At 37.4% G+C, this 22,348-nt stretch overlaps 1 protein-coding gene across 4 annotated transcripts; it reads left to right on the top strand.

The window, feature by feature from the left end:
* The first annotated feature begins 17 nt into the window (after nt 1-17).
* On the top strand, nt 18-21,805 carry SOCS4 (suppressor of cytokine signaling 4). Of its 4 annotated transcripts, none has more exons than XM_011999687.1 (3): nt 24-368; nt 5,075-5,203; nt 15,306-21,805. In XM_011999687.1, exon 3 carries the CDS (start codon nt 15,398-15,400, stop codon nt 16,718-16,720), a length of 1,323 nt encoding a protein of 440 aa, XP_011855077.1. In that variant the 5' UTR covers nt 24-368; nt 5,075-5,203; nt 15,306-15,397; the 3' UTR covers nt 16,721-21,805. The 4 variants fall into 4 exon arrangements, with proteins under 4 accessions (XP_011855078.1, XP_011855077.1, XP_011855079.1 ...); XM_011999689.1 differs by having other exon boundaries at nt 178-368; nt 5,101-5,203; XM_011999688.1 differs by lacking the exon at nt 5,075-5,203 and having other exon boundaries at nt 18-368.
* The last annotated feature ends 543 nt before the right edge of the window (nt 21,806-22,348 follow it).

The following is a 22,348-nucleotide window of genomic DNA, read 5'->3' as shown; positions in this document are numbered from 1 at the left end:
CTGCGTCGACCCGCCCACGCCCGGCGCGGGTCCCGACAGAGGTCGCGGGGTGGTGGCGTCAGCGGCGGCGCCCTCCGCGTGGAAATTAGCCGGTTGCCCGGGCAAGTGAGGGAGGAAGGGAGGGAGCTGAACACGGAAGTGGTGGCGGCGCCCAGGGAACCGGCGGAGGCGTAGACCGTGACGGCTGGGATGGGACCGGAACGCCGAAGCGGGATTGGGGGTGGCAGAAAAGCATCTGCTTTGTAAGACCTACACGAGGTGCAGGACTGGTTGGGCCTCCCTTCTCCACTTAAGCAAGCGCCCAGAGTGATGGCGATGGTGATGGCAGCAGTTACTCGGACAACCCCATTTAAGCTGTGCTGCGGAAGGTGAGTGGGGGAAGGGTGACCGCTGCCTGGCCTCGCAGGCGGGGGTCTTTTTCCTGCCCTCCAGGCTCTCCTCTCAGGAAACAATATCCGGATCCCTAAAAGGATCCGATCTCTTTTTGGGGCCCAGTTAGCAGACAGATCTTTGAGCATCTTCTCTAGAAAAGAAGGCGAGATCTTTAAGAGCCTCTAATCTTGGCATCCTTCGTGCCCTCACCTTGTCGCTTCTGTAGAGATAAAGGAGGAATGACTTAATTTCTGTTCCGGTTGGTTCTCTTGGTCCCTGGAGGTATGGGGTATAAATTAATGCTTATTCTTTGCGACTCTATCTATACATCCCTTATGAAGAAAGTAACTTATATTCTCTATTCAGATCCCACCTAAAGTTTACCGAAGTGAATGTTTACAACCAAAAGAAGAGTTACAACTTAACAGCCTTGAGTACTTACATTTGATCCATGCAACATCCGCTAAAGTCTTGGCCACTAAGTTTAAGTTTATGCTTTTCTTGTATCTTCACATTCTTCATATTGGTACACCAGCCTCTGATGAAAACCTTCAGAATGATATTCTTTCTTTTTTACTTATCTTTGAGAATTTTTCTGCGTTTTTGTGATACCTTCCAGTATCAATCACGTTTATTTTGTTACCTGAGACGTTTTTCTGTTGAAGAGGTTTCCCTATTGTTTTTTCAATCTAGTTCCATTGTGAAAAGTTGCAAGAACACAAGCAAACCGTCGTGTTCTTACCGTGGGTGGCATTGTGTGAGGCGTTGTTTTTAGTACTAGAGCTCCAGATAGCCTTGCTAGACGCTGAGGTTTGTATATGAATGGAGATGAAGAATGATTGGCTTAAAAACAACTTGGGATTTGTGGAAAAATAACCCACTCTTGATCTCCCGAAAGAGAAGTGGTACCTGAGATGATGCTTTCTGAATGACCTAATTTTTTTGGAGATCATTTGTTTTTTCAATAGACTGACTGATAAATTTTTTTGTTCAAGTAACTTAATATCATCCGCTAGAATACATAGAGTTCAAGATGAACTCTCATAATATTCGTCTCTATGTTGAATAAAGCGTGGTGAGATTTCTGGTTAATACTATTCAGAGCTCAGCATAAGAAGAATCTGCAAATTGGAACAAGTTATAGCTACAAAATGCCTTCACTATAATATCTATAATACCTATGTGACTTTAAGACTATGATTGGTGTCCACACATCTGTCTTTTTCTCTTACCAATCAAGTCGTTTGATTCATGGGTTAAAGAACAATTTTCATTGCAGATTTCGCATGTATGGTAAAAGCTTGAGCCTCCGACTTCAACAGTCCTGGGTTTTAATTCTAACTGACAGATTGTATGACCTTGAATATGTTCCTTTACTGAAAATCGAATTCCTCATCTCTAAAATGGAGATGACACCTACCTCCATCGCATTGTTAGAGTATATTGGAGATACTCATGGATATATAAAAGTAATTGTTATTAATGTCTCATGTTATTAAAAGGGTACTTTGGGTGGATATTTAGTGGTTTTTGTTTAAAGTGGGATTTGTTTAAATAATTATCCAGTAAATTTTTCAAATATTAAAAAATGTATTCTTGTTTTTGCTTGTATCATGTTTTCACAATTCCATTTGTTTCAGTCAAATGGCTACAAATTGTAATACCTTCAGTGAGTTTATGGTCTTGCTGAGGGAAATAGACATTCAAACAATATGGTCAAGATGATAGTGCAGTAATGAAAGATGTATAACTTAAATATTAGCAAAATTGGCTAGTTAGTTAAAATAACATAGTTTTTTAAAAAAGAAATCAGTGTAACTGTGTCACAGATATGAGTATCAAAAATTTTCCGAATGTAGTTATTTATCATTAACAGTGCTTATCCCATAGGTGTGGGTGGCTAAATGAACTGACTGAAAATGATGCCAAAGTCACAGATTCAATTGCAGTGACGGTTAGTTAGCTTTGCTGTGTTGTAACCACTCATACTACCCTTAAGCTCACACATATTTTTGCTCCCAAGGGCAATTGGGCGAGAAAACATGGGTACACTGCCATTCTACAGATGATGGTATTACTTATATAAAATCATGTGATCTTACAGGGTTTATCTAAGAGGATTTATCAGTATTGGCTTATGGAAGGAGTTTAAAAAACGATTTTCTAGTAAAATATGTACTTGGTGTAAAAATGATTAATCTTGTGAAAGGTAAGGCTAGAAGAGTGAAGTACTGAAAAAAGAAACATTGAAGGCACTTTAGAAATGTGAAGATTTGTATATTTCCAAATGTGTCCTGAAATTTACTAGCCTATTTCATAATTTGGGGATAAATAGTACTTGTCTGTAGGTATACTTAGTATGATATAAAAGGCAATACAGTAAAAGTCCCCCTCCTACTCATACTCCCAGCCACCCAATTCCCCTGACTAAACACAGCCAGTATTTGATTCTTGTATTACATTAACACTAGATCCTTACTACAGCAAGATGAGATAATCAGTGTTTTATAGATAGAAAAAGTAAGAAAAGTTGTAATTTATCTGGTGTTTATCTAGTCACACACCTGCGAAATGTCGGAGCTAGAAATAGAACCCAGGTCTTTCACCTAGTCCAAAGTAGTCTACCACACTGATTCTCCAAATCATAGCAGTTGCCACAAAACTTAGAATTTAGTAAAACATAAAGTCGAGTCACCTTTTACTAATTTGTACATAAAACTTGTTACCCAACCTTAAATGTAACCATATGTAATTGTTATAAGGCAGTGAAGAAAATATAATACAATCTTATAAAATCTTTGCTTGTTTCTATTTAAATCTATTTACTAAGTTAGCTTCTAAAAAACTACAATTTTTGTTTTAAAGAATTTAAAACTTTTTAAAAATAATATATTTAACATCAGGAATAATATAAAGTGCTTTGTGATATTTCAGAAATGGAAAAGCCTCCTTGACTTCAGATTTCTGAGGCACGTTTTTGTGCAGATTTTCTAGCCTTAACATGTAGCCTTTGTTTCCCCTCTCCTTTTTCTGAATTTTGCCACTTTCCCACCTCTCATTCTTAGAAATGTACTTCTTCTAACATGAAAAGTTCTGAGTAATACTAGGAAGCAGTTAATACTTGTTTTCCTTAAGTTCAGTGTATGTTATTTTCATACATTTTACTCCTGGCAGTAAAAACTTGAGGTAGCTGGCATTATCCAGATTTTACAGTGGGGAGAACTTAAGCTAAATTAGATTTGTTTTTTTTTTTTTCTTTTTTTTTTGAGATGGAGTCTTGCTCTGTCACCCAGGCTGGAGTGCAGTGGCGTGCCATCTCGGCTCACTGCAAGCTCTACCTCCCGGGTTCACGCCATTCTCCTGCCTCAGCCTCCCGAGTAGCTGGGACTACAGGTACCCGCCACCACGCCCAGCTAATTTTTTTATATTTTTTAGTAGAGACGGGGTTTCACCATGTTAGCCAGGATGGCGTGATCCGCCCGCCTCAGCCTTCCAAAGTGCTGGGATTACAGGCATGAACCACTGCGCCTGGCCAAAATTAGATTTTTTTAAACCAGGTAACATATGTAGTGAGTGGCAAAGTCTGAATTGTAGCCCACATTTGACAGTTTAGCAGCTCATGCTATTTCATCTTTACCATGTTTATTTTTAAATATGGTATAGAGAAAAACAGTATAGGTTGTTAATTTTTTACAGATCTTTAAAACTTTAAAATTTTCTTTATATGCTTAATTGGTCTCACAAGAAAAAAGAATTCAAGGAAATAGGCCAAAATGTCAAAATTGCTTGCTTTTAGGTAATGAAATTATAGCTTTTTCCCCTCCTTTTTAAACTTTTCTGAACGGTCCATGTATTACACAATGAGCATATATTGTTTTTATCATAACAAATTACAGATTGGAAGAAAAAAAAATCTGTTCAATCTAATTTATTCCATAAAATGGTTCAGTATTATATCTTAAATATTATGTTTCTTAAATTCTGTTAATCTTCCTTCTGCTTTTAGAAGTTCAGGTACTGCCAGCTCGTAGTTTTCTGCTTTCTTCACTGTAGATTAGCCTCTTCAGTGATGGGTTCCTAGACCTCTCTCCTTTAGCTAATAACCTTAGGGAATGTACACTCACGTTAACAGATTAGCCCATTAATGTTTCCCCAAACTTTCTTCCACAAAAGGCTTTGTGGCAAAGTAAACACAGGAAGCTATAGCTTATGCTTTATTCTTTTTCTATTCTATTTCTATTCTTTATTCTATTGCTTATTTATTTCTTTACTGAAGGATCTCCTGGGAACGTTTGCTAAATATGCACTGTAATCTTTGAGAGGAGAAGCATTTCCCAAACTTACTTGACAAGAGAACCTTTTTTTCTCCAGAATATGTGTTAACATCTTTCAGAACTAGTGTCCACAAGAGTATAGAGTGGGGAAAAGTGACATAAGGAAACTATAATTAGGAAAGCGTGGAAAAAGTGGGGAGAAAGGGTAAGGAGGGTGTAGTGCTACCAAATCAATGATTCTTTTTTAAAAAATTACCGTTAAGTCCCATGAGCCCTGGCTCAGTAGCATGAAAAAAGGAGCTACTTTAAAATATTTACTGGAAAATGAACCTGTATTGCTTCTGTAATGAGAAAAACATTTGTTTTTTAGGTCAGAGATTTTCCATACAGACAAACCTGTTTTCACATCTTTTTCTTAACATTCCAAGGAGTTCATCTGTTGTCTGCTCTCCAGTGACTTCCGTTTGTGGAGCCTAAGTGTTTCTACAGAATCCAACTCGAGTATCGCGGACTATGATCAGAATGCTTTCAAGGAGTTTTTGGGCACATGATGGCAGGTAAACTTTAGAATCATGAATTTGGTAGGGAAAGTCCCCAGGCTTAATTACTACCAGAATAATAATATATTTGTGAATTATTAATGTAGTATACTGAATTATTCTTTATAGGATCAAATTTATTTCAATTTAATATTTATATTAATTGTGGTCTTAGATGTATGTAAGCATTGTAGACATAAGTAGCTCAATGAATAATTAATGTATACAATAATGCTGTTATCCTACATCATAGAGGAAACTAATGAATTTCCAGATGAATGAAGCTTATCCTTTTAATTATTGGATTTTAATTGTTTTCTGTAGAAATTTTGAATTAAATTCACCTTCTCAGCCTTATTCAGTATTACTAAATGTTATTTAAATAGTTTGTAGTGAAAATTGACATAATGGGCACTTATTCTGTTATTGTTGTCATTGTAATTTGTGGTAGAGCCTGGGACCAAATAGTGGCAGAATCTGGGAACTTGTTTTCTTGAGAAGGCTTTTATATAAACTTACTTTTTAAACATTTGCTTTTTGCTCATCAAGAAATATGACTTTAAAAAAAAAAAAAAGATGTCATTCTGTACTCCCCAGGGCAATGTAACATAGCAGCCTTCATAAAAAATTAATTATTGAATCAAGAGCCAAAGCAGCCTTTTCCCAAGTGATTCTTTCACCTTCTTTTTAAAAAGCTTCTTTGTAGCTACAGTCAAAGATCTTTGATTTGTCAGCATCTTTCAAACTATCATCTTTGATTTCTGTGTCACATAAAATTGTTGGTAAAGCCACCTTATCATTTCCTCTGCTACCTCATTTATACAAAGTTTTTATAAAATTTTAAGAATTAGTGATAGGCTATCTGGAATAACTTGCTCAGATTCAGAACCTACACTTTTTTTTACATTCAGATTTTACATGTATGGACAAGATACCAAAGCACATTTTCAAAAAAACTCATCTTTAGTCTTCATAACAATAAAAATAAGTTTTCTTTCACCAAAATTAAGTGTTATTTTTATTGAAAGCAAAATGATTTTTTTTTTAGTATTTTAGAATTTTGGTTCAAAGAAGCTTCTGGAAGAGATTAGAAAATTCTCTTTATATATGTAAGGATAAAGATATGATAGTTTGATATACTTCTCTCATTTTTTTATAACACAATCAAATAATGGTGAAAGAAATTCTAAGTGTCTTTTTTCTAATAAGATTATCTCCATAGCACAGGGTTATTTTTTAAACAGTTACTTCCTCAGTAATTGTTAAGATGTTACCTATGCCAAAAAGTGAATGATTAAATGTATGTGTTTTAAAAAAATATATCTATCTGCTAAGTAGTTTCTGAGAGCCACTTGTTGTTTCAGTAATGGTTATGAAATTTAGAACACTTGTTATTTTGTAAAAGAAAAATGTGTAACTCCTCTTAAAAGTTCAACAACTTATTTAAGTACTTTGCCTTGAGATAATTAGCAAACCCTGCATGTTATAAAATTTCTATGGTCATGTCTCATTACAAAGTATTTTAAAGATTCTCTTATTTAAAATGATACAATCCACGAACTATTCTAGTAAGATATAAACAGTAAGGCCAGGCACGGTGGCTTGTGCCTGTAATCCCAACACTTTGGGAGGCCAAGGCAGGTGGATCACTTGAGGTCAAGGAGTTCGACACCAGCCTGACCAACATGGTGAAACCCTGTCTCTACTAAAAATATAAAAATTAGCCAGGAGTGGTGGCACATGTCAGTAATCCCAGCTACTCGGGAGGCTGAGGCAGGAGAATCACTTGAACCTGGGAGGCAGAGGTTGCAGTGAGCCGAGATCGCACCACTGCACTCCAGCCTGGGTGACAGTGAGACCCTGTCTCAAAAACAAGCAAACAAACAAAAAGATATAAACAGTACACCGAAAGTTAATAAAGAAATGGAGAGGGCTGGCTGCCATAACTTGTCAGCTTTTTGGAACTCCCATTCTTCTCTTAGGAACAGCACAGACAAATGACCATCTGACAATGCATGATGGTAACATTATCAACCATATTTAGTCCTAATATTAGTTTTTGTAATTTTAGACAAATATAAATTGAAAAATTTTCTTCCGACTTTGAAGACTAAAATATCTGATGACATTCTGTACCGTATATCGATGGGGCAAAAGATAACAATTTATAAAAGTAGGGCTTCTTGAGCATGAACTTACAGTTCTCTAGCAAAAGAATAGCCATGCGAAATTTATATGAAGCTCTAATTCTGAGAGAGATACAAAACAGTAACTAATCAGAAAATTTTCAGGCCGGGCACGGTGACTCACGCCTGTAATCCAGCCGAGGCAGGTGGATCACGAGGTCAGGAGTTCAAGACCAGCCTGGCCAAGATGGCGAAACCCCGTCTCTACTGAAAAAAACTACAAAAATTAGCCAGGCACGGTGGCAGTTGCCTGTAGTCCCAGCTACTCGGGAGGCTGAGGCAGGAGAATCACTTGCACCCAGATAGCAGAGGTTGTGCCACTGCACTCCAGCCTGGGCGACAGAGTGAGACTTCGTCTCAAAATATAAAAGATTTAAAAAAAAAAATTTCATTGCATTAACTATTTTTTTTTCCTTGAGATGGAGTCTTGCTCTGTCGCCCAGGCTGGAGTGCAATGGCGCAATCTTGGCTCACTGCAACTGCCGCCTCCCAGATTTAAGCCATTCTCCTGCCTTAGCCTCCCATGTAGCTGGGACTACAGGCGCACACCACCATGCCAACTAATTTTTTTATTTTTAGTAGAGACAGGGTTTTACCATGTTGGCCAGACTGGTCTCAAACTCCTGACCTCAAGTGATCCACCGATCTGGGCCTCCCAAAGTACTGGGATTACAGGCGTGAGCCACCGCGCGCGCCTGTCCTGCATTAGCTCTTTAAATACAAGTAAATGTGTGGAAAACTCAAGTAGGGCAGTGATATTTTTCACTTTATTTTATGGACATCTGCAGCATTAGCACACGTAAAAACAGTTAACCTAAAATCCAAACACACTTGATTGACTGGTACCTGTAACATACAAGTTGGTAAGCCTTGCCAAAGAAAACCAAACTAGCGTATAAAGTTGTTCTTTGGGGAAAGACATCGAATTGTTCTGTAATTTCATGGTCTATTGAGTTTCACCTGTATCTGACATATAGATCCTTTTTCACTTTGAAGCATTAGTTTTCCTCCTGAAAATTATATTTGCTCATGAAAATCTCTTTTCTTTGTAGTAACACTGCACTAGAAACAGAGATATTCTGTAATTTCTTCATTATGAAGAAAACTGTAAAGCCAATAAGACTGGCCACCATGCCTGGCCTAACAATCGTATTTTTAATTTCCAAAATTTATGCTTTAACAAAACAACATATGTAATCTTTGTTTCTTTTTAAAACAAAAAGAAAAAAAATGAACATATATATTAACATATATTGAGTACTTAACACATTTAGGACCTGAACTGAGTACATGCATTATTTTATTTAATCCCCAACAGCCCAATGAAATAGATAGCATTAGTACCTCCATTTTACATGTAAATGAACTGATGTTTCAAGGTTATATGGCTAGCACAAAACAGAAACTGGACTCAAACCATGTTTCTTTTTTTTTTTCCTTCCAGAAATATTTTAATAAAAATTGGCCATTTCCAAGAAACACCCACTGCATGCCCATCAATAAAAGAGAACCATAACAAAATAGAAAATTTACCATATGGCTATGATTTAAAGAAAAAAGACACAAACACATTAGCAAAATATTAAAGTCACATTCCTTCTTAGGGACTCAAACCGTGTTTCTAATGCCTGCCACCACTATGCTGTGGGAATGCATCCTTGCCATCCATATACATGTATAGAGATACTGAGAATGTTAAAGTGGTTACTGTTGGGTGGTGGGATTATGGATATATTTACTTTTTTCCTTATAACTTTATGCCTGGTTTGGGTTTTCCATGGTGAGCGTGAATTTTCCCTCTCAGAAAGACTTAGTGTCTCCTCTTTATCTCTAGGCTTCTAAAATTAGAATAATGTACTTTGATGCTGAGTGGGGTCTTTCAATATGGAGGTGCCTGTTCTTTAGTCCTGGGAAATTTTCTAATCTTTTTTTGTTTGTTTTTGTTTTTGAGACGAAAACACTCTTGTCCCCCAGGCTGGAGTGCAATGGCGTGATCTTGGCTCACTGCAACCTCCGCCTCCGGGGTTCAAGTGATTCTCCGGCCTCAGCACTTTGGGTAGCTGGGATTACAGGCGCCTGCCACCACGCCCAGCTAATTTTTATATTTTTAGTAGAGATGGGGTTTTACGATATTAGCCAGGCTGGTCTAGAACTGTGACCTCAGGTGATCCACCCACCTGGGCCTCCCAAAGTGCTGGGATTATAGGCGTGAGTTATCACACCTGGCCATTCCTGGGAAATTTTCTAATATAGTTTCTTTAATAATTTCTCCCGTCCATTTTGTTTTCTGTGAAATGCCTGTATTAATCTCTAATTTTCTTGTCTTTTCTGTCTAGTTAACCATTTTTTCCTATTTGCTGTATTAGTTCCTAAGCATACCCACCAACTTTTCTATTGCATATCTCATTTCAGGCTAGGTGCAGTGGCTCACACCTGAAATCCAAGCACTTTGGGAGCCAAGGTGGGCAGATCACTTGAGCCCAGGAGTTCGAGACCAGCCTAGGTAACATGGCAAGACCCCATCTCTATAAAAAAATACAAAAATTAGCCGAGCATGGTGGCATGCACCTGTAGTCCCAGCTACTTGGGACGCTGAGGCAGGAGGATCACTTGAGCCCTGGGAGACAGAGGTTGCAGTGAGCTGAGGTCATGCCACTGTACTTCAGCCTGGGTGACAAAGTGAGACCCTGTCTCAATTAAAAATATATATATATTTCAGCAATCTTTTTTTTTTTTTTTTTTTTTGAGATGGAGTCCCACTCTGTCGCCCAGGCTGGAGTGCAGTGGCATGATCTCGGCTCACCACAGCCTCCGCCACCTGGGTTCAAGTGATTCTCCTGACTCAGCCTCCCGAGTAGCTGGGACTACAGGTGCCTGCCAGTGCGCCCAGCTAATTTTTGTAGTTTTAGTAGAGATAGGGTTTCACCATCTTGGCCAGGCTGGTCTTGAACTCCTGACCTCATGATCCACCTGCCTCCCAAAGTGCTGGGATTACAGGAGTGAGCCACCATGCCTGGCCTAACAATCGTATTTTTAATTTCCAAAAAAATTTTTACTCTAGTAGTCCCCAGCTCTTTTTTTTAAATTTATTTATTTTTTATTTTTTTTAGAAGGAGTTTCGCTTTTGTCACCCAGGCTGGAGTGCAATCTCGGCTCACTGCAACCTCCACCTCCCAGATTCAAGTGATTCTCCTGCCTCAGCATCCCCAGTAGCTGGGATTACAGGCGCCTGCCACCACACCCAGCTAATTTTTGTATTTTTAGTACAGACGGTTTCACCATGTTGACCAAGCTGGTCTTGAACTCCTGATCTCAGGTGATCCTCCCCCCTCGGTCTCCCAGAGTGCTGGGATTACAGGCATGAGCCACTGTGCCTGGCCCCCACCTCCTTTTTTATAGCATCTTACTTATTCATAGTTATAATATCTTTTCTTGAAATAAGTCAATTTTAGTTTCTACTCTTTCCATAGTTATTGCTTTCTCCAAATTCTGTATATTTTTTTATTTCATATATGTTAGAAGTTTTCCTCAAAAGTCTTATATTAGTCTGTTCTCACGCTGCTAATACAGACATACCCAAGACTGGGTAATTTATAAAGGAAAGAGATTTAATTGACTCACAGTTCCACATGGCTGGGGAGGCCTCACAATCATGGCAGAAGGTGAATGAGGAGCAAAGTCACATCTTACATGGTGGCAAGCAAGAGAGCTTATGCAGGGGAACTCCCATTTATGAAACCATCAGATCTCGAGAGACTTATTACCATGAGAACAGTATGGGGGAAACTGCCCTCATGATTCAATTATCTCCACCTGGCTGCACCATAGGAATTATTGCAATGCAAAGTGAGATTTGGGTGGGACACAGGCAAACCATATCAAGTCTGATGACCCAGGAGTGTTCTTTCATAGTTCAGAGTGTACAGCTATGCTGCCTGGAAACTGTGTGTGAGTAACCAGGGCCTGTGGATGTGTGTGCTTCACTGTATGCTAGGGTGGTGTTCTAGCTTTTTATTGGAGGATTCCCAGCTATCAGCTTTGACAGGTCTTTTCTCTTTGGCCATTCTCTTTCTCCAGGAAAGTATCTGCCACTCTTCTATTAGGAAGGTATAAAAATCTAGCTGCTGGAGTTCTGGGAGCTGGATGGCAGAAGAGAGCAAGGAAGTTTTACTTTGTTACTGTTTTTTAGGCCCAATCTTCCCCTCTACCCTCTGCTGTGTCTGGTATTTAAAGTCCTGAGCCCACCTGGTTCAGTTTCTCCAAATAATAAATGTCCCATCTCCTCTAAATGTGGGATAAGAAACTGAGAAATCTACCTGCTCTTAGGCAGAATTTCAACTCATCTCCTCATGTTCCACCCTGTTCTCCACCCATACTTTCTGTAGCACCCAGTGCTTGTGGGTCCTGAATTTTACCTGCTCTGTTGGCTTGCGTCTTATCTGTGTTACCTCTGTGCCTGATGTCTGTCACCTGCATCTCTGCTGCTGAGTCAGTTATTGTTCATTCATTTTCTGTACTTCTACTTTATGACTCAGGTTATAGATATCTGTTCATTTCATTGAAGAAGAGGTTTGTGATTTTATTTCTCATGTTTTCTTGTTGTTTGTACTGACTTCTGAGAGAAGGATGGGGCAAAAAGATTTTTACTCGGCCATTTTCTGACTGGAGTAATTTTTGTTTTATGATGAGAAAAAAACAAAAAGCGGTTTTCATCTTGAGAGGAAATTAAGTTACACTACTCATTGAGAAATTTAGGGCCGGGCTCAGTGGCACATGCCTGTAATCCCAGCACTTTCACTTGAGCTCAGGAGTTCAAGACCAGCCTGGGCAACCTAGGGAGACTCTGTCTCTACAAAAAAGTTTTTAAAAATTAGTCTGGCATGGTGGTGTGTGCCTGTAGTCCCTGCTACTCCAGAGGCTGAGGCAGGAAAGTCACTTGAGCTTGGGAGGTCGAGGCTTCAGTGAGTCATGATCGCACCACTGCACTCCAGCCTGGGCGATGGAGACCCTGTCTTAAAAAAATAAAATAAATTTAGTAGAAATGGAAACAGTTATGACTAAGAAAACATTATAATAATCACTGAAACATTTTATAAGCAGACTTAGTTGTTTTTGAAGGTAGCAAGAAGTTTGAGAGAGAAATTGAAGTAGGGCCCTGGTAAAGGTCAGAATGTCATCAAGAACACAGGTAGAGAGCTTAGGTCTCATATGGAAGTGAAGGAAGAAATGCCACAATTTAGAGGCAGCAAGGAGACAAGACTAGAGGTCACACTCAGAAGTGAAGTTCATTTAGTAAATAAAAGTGCCAAGCATTTCAAACCTTATTAATAAATGACTTTTCATATTCTTCAGCCCACTTTGTTGCTTCTAATTTTTGTTCAGTGGAATTTAGTCAATGAACAGCCAAAGCATGCAGTTGAATACAATTCAATACAATTTGAAGTTTCTTTCAAAATTAGATAGTTTTCCCCAAAGATCTTAAATGGTTATAGATCATTGAGCACGCTAAATCAAAATACAGTTGTCTCTGCATATCCATGGGACATTGGCTCTAGGACCTCTGCAGATACCAAAGTCCATGGATGCTCAAATCCCTTAAAATAAAATGGAGTAATATTAGCACATAACCTACACATGTCCTCCCAAATACTTCTAATCATTTCCAGATTACTTGTAATAATACAATGTAAATGCTATATAAAGAGTTATTATACTGTGTTGCTTTTAATTTATTGGGGATTTTTTCCTCGGATATTTTCGATCTACAATTGGTTGAATCTGAGGATGGAGAACCCATGGATGTGGAGGGCTGACCATAGTAACTCTAATCACCAGATGGTTTTTGCTTTTTTTTTGGAACTGGGGTCTCACTCTGTCACTCAGACTGTAGTGCAGTGACAAGATCACGGCTCTCTGCAACCTCTGCCTCCCAGGCTCATGCGATCCTCCCACTTCAGGCTCCTGTGTAGCTGAAAACACAGGCGTGCGCCACCACACCCAGCTAATTTTTTTGTATTTTTGTTAGAGACAGGGTTTCGCCATGTTGCCCAGGCTGGTCTCAGACTCCTCAGCACAGGTGATCCCTCACCTCAGCCTCCCAAAGGGCTGAGATTATAGGCATGAACCACTGCATCTGGCCTTAGAAATGGAATTCTTTATATAGCAAGTCTTTATTATTAGTTCACACTTTTAAACACTTGCCAATCATATTTTCTAATATAGATACTTGTTTAAAATCCCACTACTTTGAAAATGGATTCAAGTGTCTGTAGACATTTACTTGACTGTTGGGATTTTTAAATTTTCCTCTGATATAGACAATCATATCAGACTGTTGAGTATGACTGATTTTTTTTTTTTTTAGTTACAAAATTTATTATTTTTTTTAGTTACAAAATTTATTTTTCATTTGTAAAATATTTGAGATTATAGGACCCCTTCCCCCAGTTCCTGGCCTAAATCTTTTTTTTTTTTTTTCCCCAAGATGGAGTCGTGCTTTGTCACCCAGGCTGGAGTGCAGTGATGTGATCTCAGCCCACTGCAACCTCTGCCTCCTGGGTTCAAGCAATTCTCCTGCCTCAGCCTCCCAAGCAGCTGGGATTACAGGCATCCACCACCGTACCTGGCTAATTTTTGTATTTTTAGTAGAGACAGGGTTGCACCATGTTGGCCGGGCTGGTCTCGACCTCCTGATCTCATGATCCACCCGCCTCAGCCTCCCAAAGTGCTGGGATTACAGATGTGAGCCACTGTGCCCAGCCAACCCTAAATCTGTTTTGTTTGTTTTTTGAGACAAGTCTCACTTCTGTCCCCCAGGCTGGAGTGCAGTGGCGCCATCTTGGTTCACCACGACCTCCGCCTTCTGGGTTCAAGTGATTCTCCTGCCTCAGCCTCCTGAGTAGCTGGGATTACAGTTGTGTGCCACTGCACCTGGCTAATTTTTTGTATTTTTAGTAGAGATGGGGTTTCACTGTGTTGGCCAGGCTGGTTTTGAACTCTTGACCTCAGGTAATCTGCCCGCCTCGGCCTCCCAAAGTGCTGGTATTTATAGGCGTGAGCCACTGCACCCGGCAACCCTAAATCTTATTCCACATAAGAATACTTAAGTAAATCCTATTTACAGACAATCATTATCATAAGTCTTCATGAAACTCGATATTTTACATTACAAATTCTAGTATGTTTTACCAACTTCAGAGGAAAGGCAGTGCCTTATAGAAATTAATCTACTTGTTTTCAAATGATCAAGAATACAAAGGATTATGTGTTTAAAATGGCAAATTTTTATTCAATTTTATATTTTCTAAAAATTGCCTAGACTAATGGTAGAGTTGACCAATTATTGAAGTGAGTTTAAAACACTGTATTGGGAATGCTTACTGGGCATTTCTGCTGTTCAATGGTGATTGCTTATTTAATAAATTCTTACAGCTTTACAACTTAAAATTGTTCATATTTTAATCAGTAGGGAAGGAAATAGGGAGAAGAAGGTGAAGGAACTATGTAAGGTAGTAGTTCTCAAACACCAGCTTATAGATTTGTGTCTGTCTCCAACAAAGAATTCGCTGGTCTGCTGTGAAATAACAAAACTATGGTATGGAGAGATGAGCTTAAGATATACTTCAAGACTAGAAACTATTCACATTTGAGCATATATTATGGTCGATAGAGGAGGCTTGGCTTTTTCTGATCCACACTGAAAATAAGCTATGAGAAAGGAACTCACTCTTCACTCTATGGCACTATTAAGTTATGTATATTATATAATATATAGCATTTTATTTAAGTGATAACAAAGTGTCTTGGGACTCCCTTCCAACATCTCTTTTTCATGTACTAACTGTGCTTTTTCCTCGTGTCTAATTGAAGCTTAATATGTGTAAACTAGACAAGGTAGATGACAAATGGTTAATGACTTTTTTTGTTTTCTTTAGATACATCCAGAAAGTGCCCAGAAGAAACTTTCTGCTGGAAAAATTGAAAAAGCAGTATTTATAACATTAGAATTTGTGGATAATTTGTTAAAATGGCAGAAAATAATGAAAATAATAGTAAAAATGTAGATGTAAGGCCCAAGACTAGTCGGAGCAGAAGTGCCGACAGAAAAGATGGTTATGTGTGGAGTGGAAAGAAGTTATCTTGGTCAAAAAAGAGTGAGAGTTATTCAGATGCTGAAACAGTGAATGGTATAGAGAAAACTGAAGTGTCTTTAAGGAACCGAGAAAGGAAGCACAGCTGTTCATCCATTGAGTTGGACTTAGATCATTCCTGTGGGCATAGATTTTTAGGCCGATCTCTTAAACAAAAACTGCAAGATGCCGTGGGGCAGTGTTTTCCAATAAAGAATTGTAGTAGTCGGCACTCTTCAGGGCTTCCATCTAAAAGGAAAATTCATATCAGTGAACTCATGTTAGATAAGTGTCCTTTCCCACCTCGATCAGATTTAGCCTTTAGGTGGCATTTTATTAAACGACACACTGCTCCTATAAATTCCAAATCAGATGAATGGGTAAGCACAGACTTGTCTCAGACTGAATTGAGGGATGGTCAGCTAAAACTAAGAAATATGGAAGAAAATATAAACTGTTTCTCACATACCAATGTTCAGCCCTGTGTCATAACCACCGACAATGCTTTGTGTAGAGAAGATCCTATGACTGGCTCTGTGATGAACCTGGTTTCAAATAACAGTATAGAAGATAGTGATATGGATTCCGATGATGAAATTCTAACACTTTGCACAAGTTCCAGAAAAAGAAACAAACCCAAATGGGAATTGGATGATGAAATCTTGCAGTTGGAAACACCTCCTAAATACCACACGCAGATTGATTATGTCCACTGTCTTGTACCAGACCTCCTTCAGATCAATAACAACCCATGTTACTGGGGAGTAATGGATAAATATGCAGCCGAAGCACTACTGGAAGGAAAACCAGAGGGTACCTTTTTACTTCGAGACTCAGCACAGGAAGACTATTTATTCTCTGTTAGCTTTAGACGCTATAGTCGTTCTCTTCATGCTAGAATTGAACAGTGGAATCACAACTTTAGCTTTGATGCACATGACCCCTGTGTCTTTCATTCTCCTGACATTACTGGGCTCCTAGAACATTATAAGGACCCAAGCGCCTGTATGTTCTTTGAACCACTGCTGTCCACTCCTTTAATTCGGACTTTCCCCTTTTCCCTGCAGCATATATGCAGAACAGTTATTTGTAACTGTACAACTTATGATGGCATCGATGCCCTTCCAATTCCTTCTTCTATGAAACTATATCTGAAGGAATATCATTATAAATCAAAAGTTAGAGTACTCAGGATTGATGCACCAGAACAGCAATGCTAGTAACAGGATAGGAGCATGGGAATGATATATATATTTTCTTTTAATATTTTGTTTTTCTTATTATGCTACTTTGAATTTTTCTGCGAAGGCAGTGGTGTCCAAAATAAATCTCTGCCCTAAATTTTACTTACAAATCCATTTTTTTAATGATACACAAATTGTTTAAGGTTTTACACTAGAGCTTAAATAGATACTTTTAACCAGGTGTTTGGTTTTTGTTTTTACCTTGTAGGTTGTATACTTACATTTTTTCTTTCCTTAATTTACACATGATCCAGGCATATTTGAAATTTGGTAGGCATTGCAAACACATTTGAATATTTTATATTTCATACTTTTCTTTAAAAAGTAATCTTACATCCCTTCCTACATGTGAAATATTTTGTTAATCTATGCCATTAGTAGTAGTATATGTAAACTATAGTTACCCATCCCCCTTTTCATTGAGTTTGACATTCTTCAGTAAAGCTGAATGTTGTAATTCACCATTCATACTAATGTTATTGACTTTTGTAACTTACTAATAGGGATGTTAAAGGTAACAAAACCAAGTCAAACTTGATGTGTTTTTATTTTAAATATTAACTCTAAAGCGGGATTACTAAATTTGATTAATCTGGTCAATGAGAATCAAATGAAAACATAATGTTCTGGAGGTGCACTTACTTTTCTACAATGTGGCCGGATCATTTGTCATTTCTGAATAGGTCTTTCTCTCAACCTGCAAGAGCTAAACCATCTTCAAAACATAAATCTTGTTCCTTTCTCATTAGAAGCTTTGAAAATAATGATAACACTATTAGTAGCTATTAGTTACTGAAGTGCTAAAGTAATTGTGGGGTTTTTCTGTGTTAGCTTATGAACTGTTGCTTCTACTTAGCCCTTTTATAGAAACTCTGAGCTGTTACTTTGGGGAAATTCCGCAATGTATAAGCAGCCACAAATTTCCACTGGTAACCAAAGAGTACCTAAGTATTTTTTATTATTTTAAGTTGAACTTGAATAAAGATTCAAGAAATAAACATGGAGCTCAGTATTCAGGAAGCTTAATATTGTTTTTGATCTACAAGATCCAAATAATTATCCCTATCTTCAGAATTAACTTAGTCTTTAATGTGGCTTCAAAAAAAGGGAAGCCTTTTGACAGCGGCATGACTTATGGCATACAAAGCGGTACTGGACAAAAGGGGTGATATTTTAAATTTACTCTCCCAGAAACAGGGCAACATTTTTAGAAACATCTTCATCCCAAGGTAACTAGTAAAAATAAATGGAGTGGTATCCTATCTAACTTCTTTTTTTAAAGAATCAATGAATAATAAATGTAGACAGACAATTTTTCTTCTGGTGAGCTGTCTAACCCTTTTACAAATTGACATTTTTAATGTCGTAATGGATTTCTTGATGCTAGTTTAGCTATATTAGGAAACTGCTTCTACCTGGATTGAAAGAAATTTGACTCAAACTTCCAAGTTAGAACAAATATTTCTTCATTATTGTTGCTTTTATGTGAGTAGCATTTCCCTATCTTGCAGTTCTGTTAAAATGAAAATGGCATTTTTCCATAATAGCTTTAAAATAATTTTTTAGTAATTATTACAAAATTAAATAAGGAAAATCTCTATTACTGTTATCTTTCAGCATTTTTTTTTCTCAGTGATCTCAAGATTGTCTTAGTCTCAATGAGATGTAGCTACAAAAATGGCACCTCTCTTAGCAGTGATGAGGCTCCAGATATCATAACACCAATGCCAGGATAAATATCTCTTCTAAAGACGGTATTTACCTTTTACAAGGTTAGAAAAGTCTCATACTACCTCATCTTTATTGTGGCGCTTTTGTAGATCACTGAGAAGCTTATCTTATTAACAAATATACCACTTCTTAAATATCCATCTTTGGTGAAATAAAATAGTGTGGTAAGACTACCCATGATTATAGTTTTTTATCAGAATTTGATAAGATTTTCTGTTTCTGTGAAACAATTATTTTAAATATTTTTCTTTTAAAAATAACTTTTTATCAGTACAGAAAAACCTAAGGGATGACTAGCTTACAAATATTCTGTTACGGGGTAGTTTTATAAAGAAAAATGATATATAATTATGTTGTCTTTTATAGTGTTAAAATTAGTATTTATATGAAAGTCAAGATCTAAGTACCTTTTCATATAATTCAAACTGATTGCTTGTGATATGTTTTCTCTGGCTTTTTTTATTTTTTCAACTTCAAGGTATTAACAGCTGTTAACACTTAAAAGTACTGCCACATATGTAGCCTTGAAGTAGATGATCTAATAAATGAGAGCAGGGAAGAGATTCATTGACTCTGAAATGATTTTTATTTTTCCTTTGGTATTTGCTACAGTGAAAAGAAGTTTGGAAAGTAGATATATAAAGACTTGAGAAGGGAATTGTTTAAGGGAAAAGAAAAGAGTAAGAATTGTTTTTAAAATATTAAGGAATTGGAATTCAGAAAGGTTACCCCCTTCCTCTGTGTCTTGTGAGGATACATTTGGAAGAACATACAGTATTCAGAAACTAACCTATATAAAATGTAAACAGTATATTGATTGCACTATATAAATGAGTAAATTTTAAGAGGAACAATGTGGGAATATATAAATTTGTCTAAAATTTTGTAACTCTGTTGAACAAAGGGAAGATTTGAAAAGTGTAAATTCCAGAGTTGAGAAAGTATTTAGCATGGTGGAAATGTGGAGAGCTTATTGGTGAGAGAGGATGGAGCTAAGAGAAATAAGATCAAATATTAAAATTAGGAATTTAGGCATTACCTCAGGGAAAAGCCTTGACAGTGAAAAGAAACTACTTAATCGCTAATAGCTAGTCTGGACCAGACACTTAACTGCGCTTTGGGAATCATCCTGGGCTAATCAGGAAATAAACTTGACTTTTCTATTTTTCTCTGAAGCTTTACAGGACATACTCCCACTCCCATTTTTTTCGAAGCCTACAGCATCTTGATTCATAGTATAATTCCTGAAGTATGCTGAATGGACTTTAAGGTTCCTTTAGCATTTCTGTATAGAGTTATATGTGATCTTTCTATAGCCATGCCATTCACCTAAATAATTCATGAAGGGAATGGTTTAATTTAAAGGAAGACCTAATAGGAAGAAGATTAAAGGAAGCTTTTAGTCAGCCTGTGGCTAGATTTATTGATTTGGTGATCAAACCTGTGTTCTTTCCTGAATTTCAGCTAATGGCCAACTGTGGTCAAAGAATGGCTTTCAGTTAAAGTTTTGACTTCTTATTATAAATAATATAAAGAATGTCTTAGTAATTAGAAATCCCTTAATAAGTAGAACAAATGTGGCAAGTAGGACTCCTGTCAGTACACAAATTCCATTTCTTTTTATAAGAAAAACACATAAACCATTATCATTTATTCATGAGCCAAAGCCATTAAGAAGATAAATCCAGTTATCAGCTTCCTGTCTCTGAAGTTTGGATCATTTTATAGATCCACGCAATAGAGAGCTTCCTTCCTATGAAACAAAAACCTTGAGATCTCTCTTTTTTTTTTTTTTTTTTTTTTTTTTTGGAGTGCAATGGTGCAATCTTGGTTCACTGCAACCTCTGCCTTCCAGGTTCTAGCAATTCTCCTACCTCAGCTCCTGAGTAGCTGAGATGACAGGCGTGTGCCACCATGCCTGGCTAATTTTTGTATTTTTAGCAGAGACAGGGTTTCACCATGTTGGCCAGGCTGGTCTCGAACTCCTGACCTCAGGTGACCACCCGCCTCGGCCTCCCAAAGTGCTAGGATTACAGGCATGAGCCACCATGCCTGGCAGAGATCTAACTCTTATACTTAACTTTTCATTAAAATATTTCTTGTCACTTTTAGCTATAATCAAAATCCAATTAACAGCTTACACATTCATTTTGGTAAAGCAAATTTCACAGAAAAGTAGACAAAATTATAAGAGTTTCCTGGAGACAACACAAGGAAAACAATGTTTAAATGTAAAATAACCTGTGTAATGTTAGGTGATGTAATGCCCAAGTGAATAAAATATTTTTAGCCAAGCAAACTACTGTTTCTACTTTAGAGGAAAAAAAGTCAGTTTTCCATTTGTATTTTAAGGAAAGAACAGAAAGCACAAAGGTTTTTCTTTATTAGTGGCCTACTAGAAATGAGCAGTGCAAGAGTCTACCTGTACTATTCTAATACAGTAAGATATTGGACACAAAATGGAGGTAACTTTTTAAAATAGATTGGCTTGGAAGTTGAAATGTAGATTAATGGATATAACCCAATAGAAAGGGATTTTAAAATAAAGCCAAAGTCTATTTTTTTATTTACTTTCTAATTTTGAACAGGTTACTCAGTCTAAATCTTCTTTGCCTTTATTTCCTATAAAATGTAGGTGATACTTGTCACTCGACTTCCTGGAGGTTAATTCTTCAGCAAGAGGTGACCCTGAGAGTATACTTTAAAATAATTGCTGTACAGCCATTGAGTACTAACGTGATGATAGGTTTTCAAAATATCTCTGTAGTGGACCCTGCATAATTACATTCACTTCTCTTAGACTGTAAAATACTTTCTTGACTTGTTTTAACAGTAGAGATAGCAGTACAATTTGAATTTATGGTTTAGGCTCTGCAATTAGAGGAATAACTGCAGTTTCCTCCTACCCTTCATATGGTCTGTGTAAAACTGATGTTTGCCTAACTTATTTTAAAAGTTGGTTACGTTTTCAGGAAATAAAGATAATCACTTTTGCCATGGTTATAATCAAATCTAAGCTTTCAGACTTGAGGGCCATGGTGTAAAACTCAAGGAGGTTTACTTAAATTATGCTGACTTTGCTAGAATTGGATAAATTCTATCTAAGCCAAGTATGAGTTCACATGTACTCAAATATGCAGTTTTCACAAAGCTATTACTCTTGTCAATCAGGCTTGTATGATTTATTCCTTACCACGAAAGAAGTAGACAATTGCCACTTTTATTTCTAATCCTTAAGTTGAATGTTTCTTCTTGGATGTAAGTTCAAATAAACTGATCTGGATAAATTTTCATTTCTTCTTAATTAAAACTTCCTATGTAAAATCCAAAGGCTTTGTGTTTTATTTTAAAAACATATGTCTTCACACATTCAACTTAGAATCTGAAAAAGAGAGAGAAATCCACATTCTTACACATTTTCTAATTTATAATACACTCCTTTTAGTTTTTTGTGTTTGGATCTTCCAGAAGCAGGTGCCAAGAGGTGCAAGAGATTTATTTGGAGTGAAATACCTAGAAAGATAAAGGAGAAGGGAGCAGAAGGTGGGGAATTCTTCATACCACTCTGAAAGTCTGACACCTGGAAGGAAGGATTGGGTAGGGGGGCTTTGGACTTCAGCGCACCTTCAAACTGCTAGGTGAGGACTTAGTTCCCAAGCAAAGGTTCCCTGTAGACAAGTCCACAGGGACAGGAATGGCCTAGATCTAGACCCCTCCAATGTGCTCAGCTACTGGCTGATTGCAGGCAAGGAAAAGTTGGAGGCTATCCATTACTGCTACAGTGCCAGGACTAGGGTATGGTGAGGCACTTGGGCACAAATATTTGACTAATAGACTAAGGAAGACAATGTTTTGGTGCAATATTGTAAAATC

Source organism: Mandrillus leucophaeus, unplaced genomic scaffold (assembly GCF_000951045.1).
Source record: "Mandrillus leucophaeus isolate KB7577 unplaced genomic scaffold, Mleu.le_1.0 Scaffold60, whole genome shotgun sequence".
Taxonomy (NCBI): Eukaryota; Metazoa; Chordata; class Mammalia; order Primates; family Cercopithecidae; genus Mandrillus; species Mandrillus leucophaeus.
Note: the sequence above shows the minus strand (reverse complement) of the source record. Positions and strands in the feature narration are given on the sequence as shown.

What these genes read in the sequence shown, in the direction of transcription:
- SOCS4 (XM_011999688.1), top strand. Translation starts at nt 15,398, where the DNA reads ATGGCAGAAAATAATGAAAATAATAGTAAAAATGTAGATGTAAGGCCC.